Here is a 16434-nt window from a genome sequence, read left to right as displayed (position 1 = left end):
CTCCTTTAAAGCGCTCCTTAAAATCTACCTCTTCAATCAAGTTTTTGGCTGCCTGTCCTAATATCCACTAGAGTTTAGAAGAGTAAGAGGCAACTTGATCAAAACCTTTAAGATCCTGAGGGGTATTGACAGGGTGGATGTAGAGAGGATGTTTCATCTCATTGGGGAGTCTAGAACTAGGGGATCACTTTTTAAAAACAAGGGAGTGCTCATTTAAGGCAGAGATGAGGAGAATTTTTTTTTCTATGAGGGTCATGAGTCTCTGGAACACTCTTCCTGAAAAGGCAATGGAGGCAGGGTGATGCCACCACCAGCAGCATGATGCCACCACTAAACACATCTTTCCCTCACCCCTCCTGTCAGCATTCCACAGGGCCAGTTTCTGTCGGGATACCTTGGTCCACTCCTCCATCACACCCAACACCTCACCCCTTTCCCACAGCAGCTTTTCATGTAATCGCAGAAGGTGCAATGCCTGCCCCTTTACTGCCTCCCTGATCACCATCCAAGGGCCTAAACACACTTTTCATGAGAAACAGCACTTCACATGCACCTCCTCTAATCTCGTCTATTGCATTCGCTTGTCCATGTGGACTACCCTACATTGGAGAGGCTAAACTCTGGCTGACCGTTTTGCAGAACTTTTTTGGTCCATCTGCAAGCATGACCCTGACCATCCTGTCACTTGCCATTTCAACTGCTCTCATGACCACATGTCAGTCCTTGGTCTGTAGCAATGTTTCAATGAAGCCCAACATAAACTGGAAGAACAGCAGCTGATCTTCTGATTAGGCATTTTACATCTTTCAGATTTAACACTGCGCAAGAAACAATAATTTTCACTGGTTACCAATACATGTGATAATAATAAATCAAATCAAATAAAATCAAAAACAGCTTCTGACCATGAACTCTCCCCTCCACCTTCACCACATTTCCATCAATCTTTTCTTTATTTATTTTACTTTTCATTTCTTCCATTGATTCATTTTTCAATTTCATCCTCTTTTTTTAATCCCGCTTTCCATCTTTCTTCCCTTACCACTGCCTTCCCTCCCCCCCACCCCACTAGGGCTTTCGGTTATCTGTTTCAGCTTGTCCTTTGACACACAGCTTACCTTTGTTTTGCCATTTACACATTCTGATCTTTTAATGTACCACTATCAGCACTCTTCCTAGCCATGATCATCACCATTTATATTCCCTTTGTCTTTTTGTCCATGAAATTTTTGTCAATTTGTCCCTTATCTCCATCTATCACTGGCCTCTATTCAGCCATGATGTGGAGATGCCGGCGTTGGACTGGGGTAAACACAGTAAAAAGTTTAACAACACCAGGTTAAAGTCCAACAGGTTTATTTGGTAGCAAAAGCCACGCAAGCTTTCGGAGCTCTAAGCCCCTTCTTCAGGTGAGTGGGAATTCTGTTCACAAACAGAGCTTATAAAGACACAGACTCAATTTACATGAATAATGGTTGGAATGCGAATACTTACAACTAATCAAGTCTTTAAGAAACAAAACAATGTGAATGGAGAGAGCATCAAGACAGGCTAAAAAGATGTGTATTGTCTCCAGACAAGACAGCCAGTGAAACTCTGCAGGTCCACGCAACTGTGGGAGTTACAAATAGTGTGACATGAACCAAATATCCCGGTTGAGGCCGTCCTCGTGTGTGCGGAACTTGGCTATCAGTTTCTGCTTAGCGACTCTGCGCTGTCGTGTGTCACGAAGGCCGCCTTGGAGAACGCTTACCCGAATATCAGAGGCCGAATGCCCGTGACCGCTGAAGTGCTCCCCAGATCAACCGGGATATTGGGTTCATGTCACACTATTTGTAACTCCCACAGTTGCGTGGACCTGCAGAGTTTCACTGGCTGTCTTGTCTGGAGACAATACACATCTTTTTAGCCTGTCTTGATGCTCTCTCCATTCACATTGTTTTGTTTCTTAAAGACTTGATTAGTTGTAAGTATTCGCATTCCAACCATTATTCATGTAAATTGAGTCTGTGTCTTTATAAGCTCTGTTTGTGAACAGAATTCCCACTCACCTGAAGAAGGGGCTTAGAGCTCCGAAAGCTTGTGTGGCTTTTGCTACCAAATAAACCTGTTGGACTTTAACCTGGTGTTGTTAAACTTCTTACTCTATTCAGCCTCCACAGTCCCCCAATGTCCCCTCACCACAACAGTATAAATCTCATCCTATTTCCAACTGTCTTCAGCTCTGATGAAGAGTCATCTCTGTTCTGTCTCCATAAATGTTTTCAGACCTGCTGAGATTTTCCAGCATTTTCTGTCTTTGTTTGTCTTTGAATATTTTTATGGCAGAGGTAGACAGATTCTTGATTAACAAAGAGATGAAAAGTTATCAGGAGTAGGCAGCAATGTGGGGTTTAAGTTACAAATAGAGCAGCCATGATCTTATTGAATGACAGAGCAGACTTGAGGGGCCAAGTGGCGTACTCCTGCTTCTAATTCATATTCATGTGACTTGATGGCAAATCTTGTTTGCTAACACTCCTTTGGCACCTTGGGACATTTTATTTCATTTATGTCTCTGCAATGAATGAATGCCAAGTTATTGTTAAAAGCTTGGCATGCAGTAATCCTTAGCCAGTATAGTTTGCTTTGATAATTTTAATGAAGTAGCATTTGTGTTACAGATTTCAATAACAATACAAGTAGCAACTCTCAAGATTTAGATGCTGTGTCATGGAATAGTGTGCTGAGATTGGATACAAAAAGAAAACGACAGCAGTGACAGTGGGCGTCAGCAGCTATTTGCCTTTGGTACTTTGCCCACTGTGGTTTTGAACAAATTCACCTTGCAAGGTGTTGTTCTCTGCCTCTAGAGGTAACATTCATAATATAGCCCTGCAACCAAAAGCAGCAGTGTTAAAAATGAGCAAATGTGGATTTATAGAGCATCCTGTTGTCCTCAGCTTCCCCTGAAGCATTTCATAGCCAACTAATATATTTACTATTGTTATGTAGACAAACATGGCAGCTAATTTACATAAATCTGTTCCCATGGGACAAAATCTCCAATTAATCTGTTTCGGGTGAGGGAAGAACGTTGGCCAGGGTAGAATTCACAGACAAAGCCTTGAGTTAGTGTCTCATCTGAAATACGGGATACAATTAGGATTTAAAATATCTAGTCTTTTAAATACCATTCTCGAAGATAGATACTTCTGTTTCTCCAATTCTCATGTTGACAATATTTCCATATACCACAGGATACTGTTCATTAAAATTATGGAGAGATGGTGGTGTACTGGTAATATCACTGGACTTGCAATCTCGATATCCAGGGTAATGCTCTGGGGACCTGGGTTTACTCCCACCACGCAGCTCATGAAATTTGAATTAAATAACAATCTTAAAGTCTATCCATTGGAGCCATTGCTGATTGTTATAAAACCCATCTGTCTCACGAAAGTACTTTAGGGAGGGAAACCTGCCATCCTTGTGACACATATGACACAGCAATGTGATTGATTCTTAAATGCCCTCTGAACAAGGGCAATTAGGGATGGGCAATAAATACAGGCCTAGACAGAGATGCCCATATCCCACGAAAAAAAAACTCATCACAGGAACATCAATTACCATTGCCTGTGTTGGTCAGTCTCCTCTCAGCAGATTTGAGCAGTTCAACTGCAGGAATGAAGAGCTGTTCACGGTCCTGTTTGGTTGAAAAAAAGCACGGATCACAAGATCTTTATAAGGGATTTGGATGAAGGTCATTCAGTTCAGTTGATCTCATCCTTCAAGATATGCGGCAAAGTGGTTAGCACTGCTGCCTTACAGCACCAGGGAGCAGGGTTCAATTCTGGCTTTGAGTGACTATGTGGAGTTTGCATGTTGTCCCCACGCCTGCGTAAGTTTCCTCCAGGTGCTGCAGTTTCCTCCCACACTCCAAAGATGTGGAGGTTATGAGAATTGGCCATGCTAAATTGCCCCTTAGTTTCCAAAGATGAGTAGGTTAAGTGGATGGTAAATGCACGGGGTTGCGTGGATAGGGTCTGGGTGGAATGCTTTTTCAGAGAGTCGGCTGCAGACTTGATGGGCTGAATGGACTCTCTGTGCACTGTAGGGATTGTATGCTTCTATACCTGTTTAAAATTGGAAACAAAGGATGCTTCACACTCCTCAGCCTGGAGTGTTATACTAGACTACAGATGTCCGGTTCAAACCCACTGCTTTTTCACTCCATAGCAAGAGTACTACCACTAAATTAGGAAAGACACTTACATTCATCTATAATCATGTCTCTTAGTAGCATCTTAAAATACTTAACATGTAATGAATCTTCAGCTATCTGATGAGTAGGTGGGCATACATAATGAAACAGCAACATTAATACGCTTTCTGTAGTAGGCAGAAATACTGGTCAGTAGCACTAGAACTCCTTACCCTTTTATTATTGCCGTGAAATTTTTAACAACCAATTCAACAAACAGAGACTTGGATTATGGTGTGATCGAAAAGACAGTACAATACTGCACATTTCAGTCATGAACTGAAATTATGAGCTCAGATCATGGTGTGAGCGCTGAACTCACAACCTTTTGAGTCTGCTCCCAAAGTAACTGAGCACATGCCAATGCACAAGTTAAATGATTAACAATGATCATACAGAATAGCAAATCACAACTGTTATGTTTCCATACTGTTTAGACTTCATTTAGTTCCTGACATTACAAGAAAAGTACACATGTATAAAGATACTCAGAAGTACACATTAAAAAAGTTGACCAGGAAGCAAGACCCCTGTGTTGAAATACAGAGATTCCTTGACATTGCAACTGCAACAAAGTAATGAAAACATGCCCCACAAAGTTACTAAGCACAAGCTATTATTTAAAGAAAATCAACAGACCTTGCATCTGAAAATACTGGAATTGCACAACAGAGAACTTACCATCCAATCTTGAGAAGGAGGGGTTAATACTTTGTGTGAATGCTCTCCATAAGAGCTGATGCCAATGGAAATAAATTGGTAACCTGACTTTCCTCTTTTGGATAATTACATGTTGCTTTTATTTCAGAACAACAACAGTCATTAAGTTTATGTCTGGCTATATTTTACAACATTAGCAGTATCATACCAGATCTCGGCCAAATGCTTGAGAGAGAATCATCTCCTGTTCTAGTTTCTTTTTGATGTATTCTGCAGATAGGACCATGCCCTGGAAAGATATCAGAATACATGCAAAATTAATTGTAAAACCTAGTTAGAGAGGTAACAGCATGCTTGATATTTTATTTAATTAATAACAATGAAAGTGAGTAATGCAAAATGAAAACTGAATGAGTTATGATCTCTCACCTGGACTTCACAACTAAAATTTTTCAATTTTACCATTATCAGCTTTCTAACAACATCTGGCCACTGGCTTCTGATGCTTGAAGACAGTGATTGAGAGCCTGAAATTCTAGAACCTAACCAGTAAAGGAAATGCTTCACAATATCTGGCAGGATCTGCCTCAGCTGCGAAGAACTAGTTGAACAGATCTTGTCTGCCAACTGACCAGATAATGGCACTGATGTGATTCTTAAAATAGCATTTTGTTTGAAGGAGGAAGAATGTAATATAATGCTGCTGAAATGAACTTTTATTACGCGGAAATGAAGGATGCTGGATAATCAAATGACAAAACATAGATATAATGGGCAGGACTCTGACAGGTCTTCTATACTTAGCTACTAACAAATGTTGTAAAAGATACAATATGTGTACATGGCTTAAGATTAAATATTGTAACACGATTGAGGGAGTTATGTTGCACTGGAATCTTGTAGGCAGGTAGTTTCAGCACACGAACACGGGAGTTCAGGTAAACAGCACGATGACTGCATTTTTATTGTCACAAAGTCTGTTTCAAATAACCAATGCACTTCAAAATAATAAGGAAATAAAACAAAACAAAAAAACTAGCTCTTTATTGAATGCTGTATTTACGATTTTGATCTTTCCTATATAGTTAACCAGATAGCTAAGCTATTTACCAGTGCAATCACAGGAACAGGAGTAGATCATTCAGCCCGTCCAGCCTGCTCCACCATTTAATATGATCATGCATGGTCAGACATGTCAATGCTTTTGCACACACTGTCCCCATAACCCTTTACATTATTGTTAATCAGTAATCTATGAATTTCTACTTTAAACAGATTCAATGACTGAGGTTCCACATCCCTCTGGGGTAGAGAATTCACAATCCTCTGTGTAAAGAAATTCCTTCTCATCTCAGTCGTAAGTGGCTTCCCCCTTATTTTGAAATTGTGTCCCCTGGTTCTAGACTCCCCAACCCAGGGAGGCCTGCATCTACCCTATTCCTTTAAGTATTTTGTAGGTTTCAGTGAAATCACCTCTCATTCTTTGAAATTCTAGAGAAGACAGGGTCAGTTTGCCCAATCTCTTTTCATGAAATGGCCCTGCCGCCACCAGAACAAGTTTGGTGAACTTTCGTTGCACTCCCTCTATGGCAATAATATTCTTATTGAGGTAAGGGGACCAAATCAGACACAGTAGTTCAGGTGCGGTCTAACCAAGTTTCTATCATTGAAGCAAGGCCTCACTACTCTTAAACTCAAATCCTTTTGCAATAAAGGCAAACATACCATTAGCCTTCCTAATAGCTTGCTGCATCTGCATGTTAGCCTTCAATGACTTATGGACAAGAACATCCAGGTCCCTTTGTACATCTACACTTTTTAATTTCTTACCATTTAGGAAGTACTCTGCACATCTGTTCCTTCTACCAAAGTGAATTACCTCATGCTTTTCCACATTATTTTCCATCTGTCATATGATCCATCTGTCCCTATGATTCCAGTGCAGAAAGAGGCCATCTGGCCAATCGAGTCTGCACCGACCACAATCCCACCCGAGCCCTACATCCCTACACATTTACCCGCTAATCCCTCTAACCTATGCATCTCAGGACACTAAGGGGCAATTGTAGCATGGCCAATCAACCTAACCTGCACATCTTAGGACTGTGGGATGAAACCGGAGCACCCAGAGGAAACCCACGCAGACACGAGGAGAATGTGCAAACTCCACACAGACAGTGACCCAAGCCGGGAATCGAATCCAGGTCCCTGGAGCTGTGAAGCAGCAGTGCTAACCATTGTGCTACCATGCCGCCCCATGTTCTTGCCCACTCACTAAGTCTATCCAAATCCTCCTGTAGCTGCTTTTCATCTCCCTCACAACACACATTACCACCTAGCTTTGTATCATCCATGAACTTGGAAATATTGTTTGGTCCCCACATCCACATCATTGATACATATTGTGAACAGCTGGGGCCCAACTACTGATCCTTGTGGTGCCCCACTAGCCACAGCCTGCCAACACCAGAATGACCCATTTATTCCTTCTCTCTGTTTTCTGCCTGTTAGTCAATTCTGAGTCTATGCCAGTATATTGCCTCCTATCCCATGTGTTTTTATTTTGCTAATCAATCTCCTGTAAGGAAGAGGCCTTCTGGAAATCCCAATATACTATGTCCATCAACTCTACTTCATCAATTTTATTCGGATCATCCTCAAAACATTCCAATAAGTTAGTCAAACATGATTTCCTATTTGTAAATCCATGCTGTCTATGCCCAATCAGATCACAATTGTCTAAGTGTCCATTTATTACATCCTTTATGATAGGCTATCAGGTTTGTAGTTCTTTTCTTTCTCTCTCCCTCCCTTATGACATTTGACATTTGCTACCTTCCAATCTTCAGGAACCATTCCAAAATCTATAGAATTTTGGAAGATGATCATGAATGCATCCACTATCTCTGCAGCAATTTCTTTCAACCCCCTGGGATGCATCATATTAGATCCCAGCGACTTATCACTTTTAGTCCCATTAATTTCTGCAATACAAGCTCTTGAATTTCCTTCATTTCTGCATTCCCCCTTGTCCCTTGGATCTTAACATCTGGGAGATTTTCTGTGTCTTCCTGAGTGCAAACAGACACAAAGTAATCATTTAGCTTCTCTGCCATTTTTCTATTCTCCATTATGAACTCTCCCGTCTCTGCCTGAAATGGACTCACATTTGTCTTAGCTAAATGTTTCCCTTTTACATACCAAAATAAACTTTTATTCCAGTCTGTTTTTAAGCATTTTTCTAGATTGCATTTGTATTCTGTTCTCCCTTTCTTTATCAGTTTCTTGGCCTTCCTTCCCAATCCTCAGGTTTACTACTATTTCTGGCATCTTTATAAATTTTTTCTTTTAATCCTATACAATCCTTAACTTCCTTTGTTAGCCACGATTGACTTGCTTTTTTGGGTTTTTAACACCTTGAAGGAATGTACAGATGCTGTAAGCTATGTAATAGTCCTTTGTCGATTAACCATTACCTATCAACGTATTTTCCCAATCCACCTCAGCCAATCTCTCATACCTTCATAATTTCCTTTATTCAACTTTAACACCCTGCCGTCAGATTGAACTTCTTAACTTTCAAATGTAATGTAAAATGCTATCATATTGTGGTCACTCGTCCGTACAGATTATTTTAAAACTAGATTATCGATTAGCCCTTTTTCATGACATAATGCTCGATCGAGAATAGCCTGTCCTCTAGAAGGCTCCTCAACATACTGCCCTAGAAAGCCATCCCTAACACACACCAGAAACTCATCTTCCACAGCATTAATGCTTACTTGGTTTGACCAGTCTATGTGCAGATTGAAGTCACCCATGATCACAGTATTACCCATGCTACATAAAGAAGTCTCACAACACCAGGTTAAAGTCCAACAGGTTTATTTGGCAGCACTAGCTTTCGGAGTCTCAAGCTCCTTCATCAGGTGAGTGAGGACTTGTGTTCACAAACAGGGCATATAAAGACTCAAACTCAATTTACAAGATAATGATTGGAACGCGAGTCTTTACAGGTAACCAAGTCTTAAAGGTAAACACAATGTGAGTGGAGAGAGGGCCAAGCATAGGTTAAAGAGGGTGTATTGTCTCCAGCCAGGACAGTTAGTGAGATTTTGCAAGCCCAGGGAAATCGTAGGGGTTACAGATAGTGTGACACGAACCCAAGATCCCGGTTGAGGCCATCATCATGTGTGCGGAACATGAGAACGGCCTCAACTGGCTGGAGACAATACACACTTCTTTAACCTGTGCTTGGCCCTCTCTCCACTCACATTGTCTGTACCTTTAAGACTTGGTTACCTGTAAAGACTCGCATTCCAATCATTATCCTGTAAATTGAGTTTGTGTCTTTATATGCCCTGTTTGTGAACACAAGTTCTCACTCACCTGATGAAGGAGCTTGAGACTCTGAAAACTGTTGCCAAATAAACCTGTTGGACTTTAACCTGATGTTGTGAGACTTCTTACTGTGCTTACCCCAGTCCAACGCCGGCATCTCCACAACATAAAGAAGAACAAAGTACAAAGAAAATTATAGCACAAGGACAGGCTCTTTGGCCTTCCAAGCCTGCACCGACCATGCTGCCCAACTGAACTAAAACCCCCTACCCTTCCGGGACTATATCCCTCCATTCCCATCCTATTCATGTATTTGTCAAGACACCCCATAAAAGTCACGATCGTATCTGCTTCCACTACCTCCCCCGACAGTGAGTTCCAGGCACCCACCATCCTCTGTGTAAAAAACTTGCCTCGTACATCTTCTTTATTTCTTGCCCCTCGCACCTTAAACCTATGTCCCCTAGTAATTGACTCTTCCACCCTGGGAAAAAGCTTCTGACTATCCACTCTGTCCATGCCTCTCATAATCTTGTAGACTTCTATCAGGTCGCCCCTCAACCTCTGTCGTTCTAGTGAGAACAAACCAAGTTTCTCCAACCTCTCCTCATAGCTAATATCCTCCATACCAGGCAACATCCTGGTAAATCTTTTCTGTACTCTCTCCAAAGCCTCCACATCCTTCTGGGAGTTTGGCGACCAGAATTGAACACTATATTCCAAGTGCAGGCCTAACTAAGGTTCTATAAAGCTGCTTCATGACTTGCCAATTTTTAAACTCAATGCCCCGGCCGATGAAGGCAAGCATGCCATGTGCCTTCTTGACTACCTTCTCCATCTGCGTTGCCATTTTCAGTGACCTGTGTACCTGTACACCCAGATCCCTTTGCCTATCAATACTCTTAAGGGTTCTGCCATTTACTGTATATTTCCTATCTGTATTAGACCTTCCAAAATGCATTACCTCACATTTGTCCGGATTAAACTCCATCTGCCATCTCTCCGCCCAAGTCTCCAACCGATCTGTATCCTGCTGTATCCTCTGATGGTCCTCATCGCTATCCGCAAATCCACCAACCTTTGTGGCGTCCGCAAACTTACTAATCAAACTAGTTACATTTTCCTGCAAATCATTTTATAATATTGCAAACAGCAAAGGTCACTGATCCCTGAGGAATGCCACTTGTCACAGCCCTCCATTCAGAAACGCACCATTTCACTGCTACCCTCAGTCTTCTATGACAGAGCCAGTTCTGTATCCACCTTGCCAGCTCATCTCTGATCCCATGCGATTTCACCTGCTGCCACAGTCTGCCATGAGGAACCTTGTCAAAGGCTTTACTGAAGTCCATGTAGACAACATCCACTGCCCTACCCTCATCAATCATCTTCATCACTTCCTCGAAAAACTCGATCAAGTTAGTTAGACATGACCTCCCCTTCACAAAACCATGTTGTCTCTCGCTAATATGTCCACTTTTCTTATTTCCTGATTAATACTATGACCCACATTACCATTACTATTAAGATGGCCTATAAACAAATCCAACCAACATCCGCTACGCTTTGCTGTTTCGGAGCTCCATCCAAACAGATTCCACATATTGTTCTTCCGATCTGACATCCTCCCTTGTACTGTGCTGATCCCATCCTTTATTATCAATGCAACTTCCCCTCCTTTGCTTTCTCGTCTGTCCTTTCCCTAAATGTTGAATATCCTTGAACATTCAGTTCCCAGTCTTGGTCACCATGCAGCCATGCTTCCACATTGGCAATTATATCAAACCCATTTACCTGTATTTGTGCCTTTAGATCATCCACTTCGTTATGAATGCTGTGCACATTCAGGTAGAGTGCCTTTAACGTTGTCTTTCTAACATCATTCTGCATTCAATGCATACTTGATGCTTTGCTTTGTTTCTACTGCATTCTAGTCCCATTTCAACTTCCTGTTAACAACTTAACTTGCTTCCAATTTGGGTTACAGCTCAGGTTCCAATCTCTCCTGACAAGCGAGTTTAAACCACTCCAACAGCACTAACGAATCTCTTTGCAAGTATATCAGTGCCAATCTAGTTAATATGTAACTCAGCCAGTTTACAGGTCCCACCTGCCCCAGAACTGGTCCCAATGCCTCAGAAATCTGATGCCCTCCCTCCTACACCATTTCTCTAGCTATTTATTTCATCAATTAATCTTGCTATTCCTCTGCTCAGTAGGACATGGAACTGGGAGATTACTGTTCTTCAGGTACTGCTTTTTGATTTTTTAACTCCAAAACAGAAAGAGAGTCTCTTAGTCAATGTTCAGAAAGTTAAGGTCCGACCAGAATTGGGTCCTCAGCCAGTTCCAGTTCATATTCCAATTCAAAGTTGCATGTCAAACAAAGTTCAAAGCCAGGTACTCAAATAAGTTTTCTCTCCGGTTTCTCACCAGTTGCCTTCCATGTCCATTTACTTCTGCATGCACTAAGACCCATGACTTGGATCAAGCCCCCCTCTTTTTGTAACCACCGCTACTCACCTGTGCCTGTTCCTGTTTCAATGTGATACTTTCTAAGAAACAGTGCATATGATCTGCTGTGTCATTCTGACCAAGAGGAAATGAAGCATATATGCAGTGAGGTACTGCCCCTCCACAACTCTGCCCAATGTAGTTACAATATGTAAACTTGTGTACAGGGTTTTGCAATTGACTTTGCTCAAGTGCGACACTGTACCCAAGAAAAGCTGAAATATTGGGAGGAGTTTAAACTAATTGGGCAGCGGGAGGGGACACAGACCATTAGCAGAATAGGGACAGCATAATACAGTAAACCAATCAGGTCAGAGGGAGTGCAGCTGGATTAAGTTTCAAGTAAGGCCAGACTAGATGGTCTCTACTTTAACACCAGGAGCATTGCAGGTAAAACGGATGAGTTGAGAACGATGATTGACACATGGATGTGTAATATAGTGGTCATCACAGAGACATGGTTGAAGGATGGGCACAATTGGCAACTCAACATTCCGGAATATAGAATCCTCAGGCGAGACATAGGAAGAGGTAAAAGAGGAGGCTGCATTGCATTATTAGTTAAGGAGTCAGTTACTGCACTAAGGAGATATGGTATCTTGGAGGGGGCATCAAATGACGCTTCATGGGTGGAGCTTAGGAATAAAAAAGGGGCAGCCACATTGTTAGGTGTTTATTATCGATCCCCAGATAATCAGAGGGATATTGAAGAGCAAACATGTGCATAATTCATGGAGCTGTGTAAAAACAATAACAATAGAGTAATTATATTAAGTTATTTCAACTTTCCCAACATTAACTGGGATATACATAGTTTTAAGAGCTTGGATGGAGTAGATTTCTTTACATCTGTACAGGAGAACTTTTTAGATCAATATGTAGAGGGTCCAACAAGGGAAGGAGCTGTGCTAAACCTAATTCTGGGAAATGAAGCTGGACAAGAGGGGTCCATTTTCCTGTTAGTGATCACAACATGGTACAATTTACGCTTGTTATGGACAAGGAGTTGGAAAAGTTGCAAAAAAGGTTTTGGACTGGGGGAAGAGTGGATTTTAGTAAAATAAGGAAGAATGTAGCCAAGATAGACTAGGAACAGCTACTAATGGGGAAATCTACAGAACAGCAGTTGGGGGGGGGGACACACACGGGTATTCAGAAAGGAAGTGGGGAAGGTGCAAGCCCAGCATGTTCCATCTAGGGTGATAGGAAGGAGAAGCTCAGGGAACCATGGATGACCAGAGATATTCAGGATATGGTGAGCAGGAAAAGTTCCTAAGAGATAGGAGCAGAATTAGGCCATTTGGCCCATCAAGTCTGCTCTGCCATTCGATCATGGCTGATATGCCCCTCATCCCCATTTTCCTGCCTTCTCCCCATAACCCATTACCAATTAAAAATCTGTCTAACTCCTCCTTAAATTTGCTCACTGTCCCAGCACCCACTGCACTTTGGGTAGCGAATTCCACAGATTCACAACCCTTTGGGAGAAGTAGTTGCTCCTCAACTCTGTTTTAAATTTGCTACCCCTTATCATAAGATTATGCCCTCTCGTCCTAGAATGTCCCACATCATTCCAGGGCAGGGAATACAGGGAAAAGGAAGACTTTTAACAAGTACAAGGGGAGAAAAATCAGTGGAGGCATTAGTGAAGTATAGGAAGTGCAAGGTGGACCTTAAGAAAGCAATTAGGAAAACAAAGAGGGGATATAAGAAAGCTCTGGCTGCTAATATATCAATGGGAAGAGGATAACCAGGGAAAGAGTAGGGCCTATTAGGGACCATGAGGGCAATCTGTGGGTGGAGCCAGAAGACATTGGCAGAGTGTTGAATAAATACTTCATATTCATCTTCACCTAAGAAAAGAGGATGAAGGTATGGAATTCAGGGAGAGAGACTGAGGTTCTTGAGGAAACTGACATAAGGAAGGGCTAGGTATTGGAGGTGTTGGCAGCCTTAAAGGGGATAAATCTCCAGGTGTGAATGAATTGAGCTCTAGGCTGTTGTGGGAGGCAAGGGAGAAGGTTGCAGGGTCTCTGACCCAAATTTTCAATTTTTCTCTGGCCACGGGAGAGGTAAACACAGTAAGAAGTTTAACAACACCAGGTTAAAGTCCAACAGGTTTACTTGGTAGCAAAAGCCACACAAGCTTTCGGAGCTGCAAGCCCCTTCTTCAGGTGAGTGGGAATTCTGTTCACAAACAGAGCATATAAAGACACAAACTCAATTTACATGAATAATGGTTGGAATGCGAATACTAAATTGAGTTTGTGTCTTTATATGCTCTGTTTGTGAACAGAATTCGGAGCTGCAAGCCCCTTCTTCAGGTGAGTGAGAATTCTGTTCACAAACAGAGCATATAAAGACACAAACTCAATTTACATGAATAATGGTTGGAATGCGAATACTAAATTGAGTTTGTGTCTTTATATGCTCTGTTTGTGAACAGAATTCCCACTCACCTGAAGAAGGGGCTTGCAGCTCCGAAAGCTTGTGTGGCTTTTGCTACCAAATAAACCTGTTGGACTTTAACCTGGTGTTGTTAAATTTCTTACTGTGTTTACCCCAGTCCAACGCCGGCATCTCCACATCATGACTACGGGAGAGGTGCCAGACGACTGGAGAACAGCTAATGTGGTTCTGCTATTTAAGAAGGGTTGTAGAGATAAACCAGGGAACTACAGACCAGTCAGTGGGAGGGAAACTATTGGAGAACCTTCTGAAGGAGAGTATCTATCTCCATCTGGAAAGGCAAGGCCTGATCACGGTCAGCATGGCTTATTCAGAGGGAGGTCATGCCGAACAAATTTGATTGAATTTTTTGAGGTGACCAGGTGTGGAGATGAGGGTAGTGCAGTTGATGTAGTTTATATGGATTTCAGCAAAGCCTTTGACAAGGTCCTACATGGGAGACTTGTAAAGAAGGTAAATGCACATGGGATACAGGGTAATTCAATAAAGTGGATTCAAAATTGGCACACTTGTAATAATCAGAGGGAGGAATATTCCTGTCCTGCCTGCCACGGGAATCGTAGCAGGCGGGCGGTGGGGGGAGGCAGATTTTCCGGTTTTGGGGTGAGCACAGACGGAAAATCCCGCCCAGAGGGTGATAACAGAAGGCTGCTTTATTGACTGGAAGCCAGTGTCCAGTGGCGTACCACAAGGATCTGTGTTGGGTCCTTTATTAATTGTCATTTATATAAAAGAAATAGATGACTATGTAGGGGTGGGATTAGAAAGTTTGCGGATGACACAAAGATTGGCCAAGTGGTTAATAGTGAGGCTGAGTGTATTGTGCTACAAGAAGATATAGACGGAATGGTCAAATGGACAGGTAAGTGGCAGATGGAATTTAACCCTGAAAAGTGAGAGGTGATACACTTTGGAAGGAGTAATTTGACAAAGAAATATTCAATGAATGGCACGACACTAGGAAGTTCTGTGGAACAAAGGGACCTTGGCGGGTTTGTCCATACATCTCTGAAGACGGAAAGGCATTTTAGTAGGGTGGAGAAAAGGGCAGATGGGACACTTGTCTTTATCAATTGAGGCATAAATCACAAAAGCAGGGAAGTCATGTTGGAATTGTATAAAACTTTGTGAGGCCACAGCTAGAGTACTATGTGCAGTTCTGGTCCCCACATTATAGGAAGGATATGATTGCACTGGAGGGGCTGCAGAGGAGATTCACCAGGATGCTGCCTGGATGGAATATTTAAGTTATGAAGCGAGGTTGGATAGGCTTGGGTTGTTTTCGTTGGACAGAGAAGACTGAGGGATGACCTGATCGAGGTGTACAAGGTTATGAGGGACATAGACAGAGTGGATAAGGAGTAGCTATTCCCTTTAGTTGAAGGGTCAGTTGCGAGGGAACATAGATTCAAGGTGAGGCACAGGAGGTTGAGCGGGAATATGAGGAAAAACTTTTTAACCCAGAGGATGGTATTGGTCTCGAATGCACTCCCTGGGAGGGTGGTAAAGGCGGGTTGCCTCACATCCTTTAAAAAGTACCTGGATGAGCACTTAACACATCATAACACTCAAGGCTAAGGACCAGGTGCTCGTAGATGGGATAGGTGGGAGATCAGGTGTTTCTCGTGTCGGTGCAGACTCAATGGGCCGAAGGGCCTCTTTCGCACTGTATGATTCTATGACTCAATGATAAATCAGCATTTTACCACACTTGCTTCCTTTCTAATCAATTGAAAGGCATATCTGCTTCTCTTTACAGTCAATTTCAGCAACTGAGCAACGAATACAATACAGATGTAACCTACATCTGGTAAGCTTAAGAAAAAAAAAGCATTCTTTAATATCAAGGATGAAAGTATGCATATAAACAGTAAACAGATTTGTGCCTAGGGGCAGAAAATCTTATTCAGTTATATGAGGACTTTTTGAATTCAATCAGTAGCTTCTTTTAAACATTTCACCATTTGTCTATATTCTCCCTGGAGATGACAGAATAGTAACCAGTTGCATACTGACACCTGCTGGAAATGTTGTACACAAACATTCCACATGCAAGCCAACCTTGCAGTGACACAAGAGACTCGAGACCTGAAGCCTGCACTCCGCACACTAAACTATTCTCACTTCCACAATTTTTTGATATTTACATTTTTCGATTGTATATTTCCAAAGGGTACCCATTACTTCCTATACTCCAGGTCTCC

The 16434-nt window shown here is 42.1% G+C and overlaps 1 protein-coding gene across 1 annotated transcript in view; it reads right to left on the bottom strand.

The window, feature by feature from the left end:
• The window catches only part of dagla (diacylglycerol lipase, alpha), a 340274-nt gene that overhangs the window by 69362 nt on the left and 254478 nt on the right, over positions 1–16434 (bottom strand). Inside the window, exon 14 of the mRNA XM_078220586.1 lies at positions 5115–5195. Coding sequence (XP_078076712.1) covers positions 5115–5195 — 81 coding nt within the window. The remainder of the gene's footprint in view (positions 1–5114; positions 5196–16434) is intronic.

This window comes from Mustelus asterias, chromosome 9 (assembly GCF_964213995.1).
Source record: "Mustelus asterias chromosome 9, sMusAst1.hap1.1, whole genome shotgun sequence".
Lineage (NCBI taxonomy): Eukaryota > Metazoa > Chordata > Chondrichthyes > Carcharhiniformes > Triakidae > Mustelus > Mustelus asterias.
The sequence above is the reverse complement of the archived record's forward strand: the minus strand, read 5'-3'. Positions and strand labels throughout refer to the sequence as shown.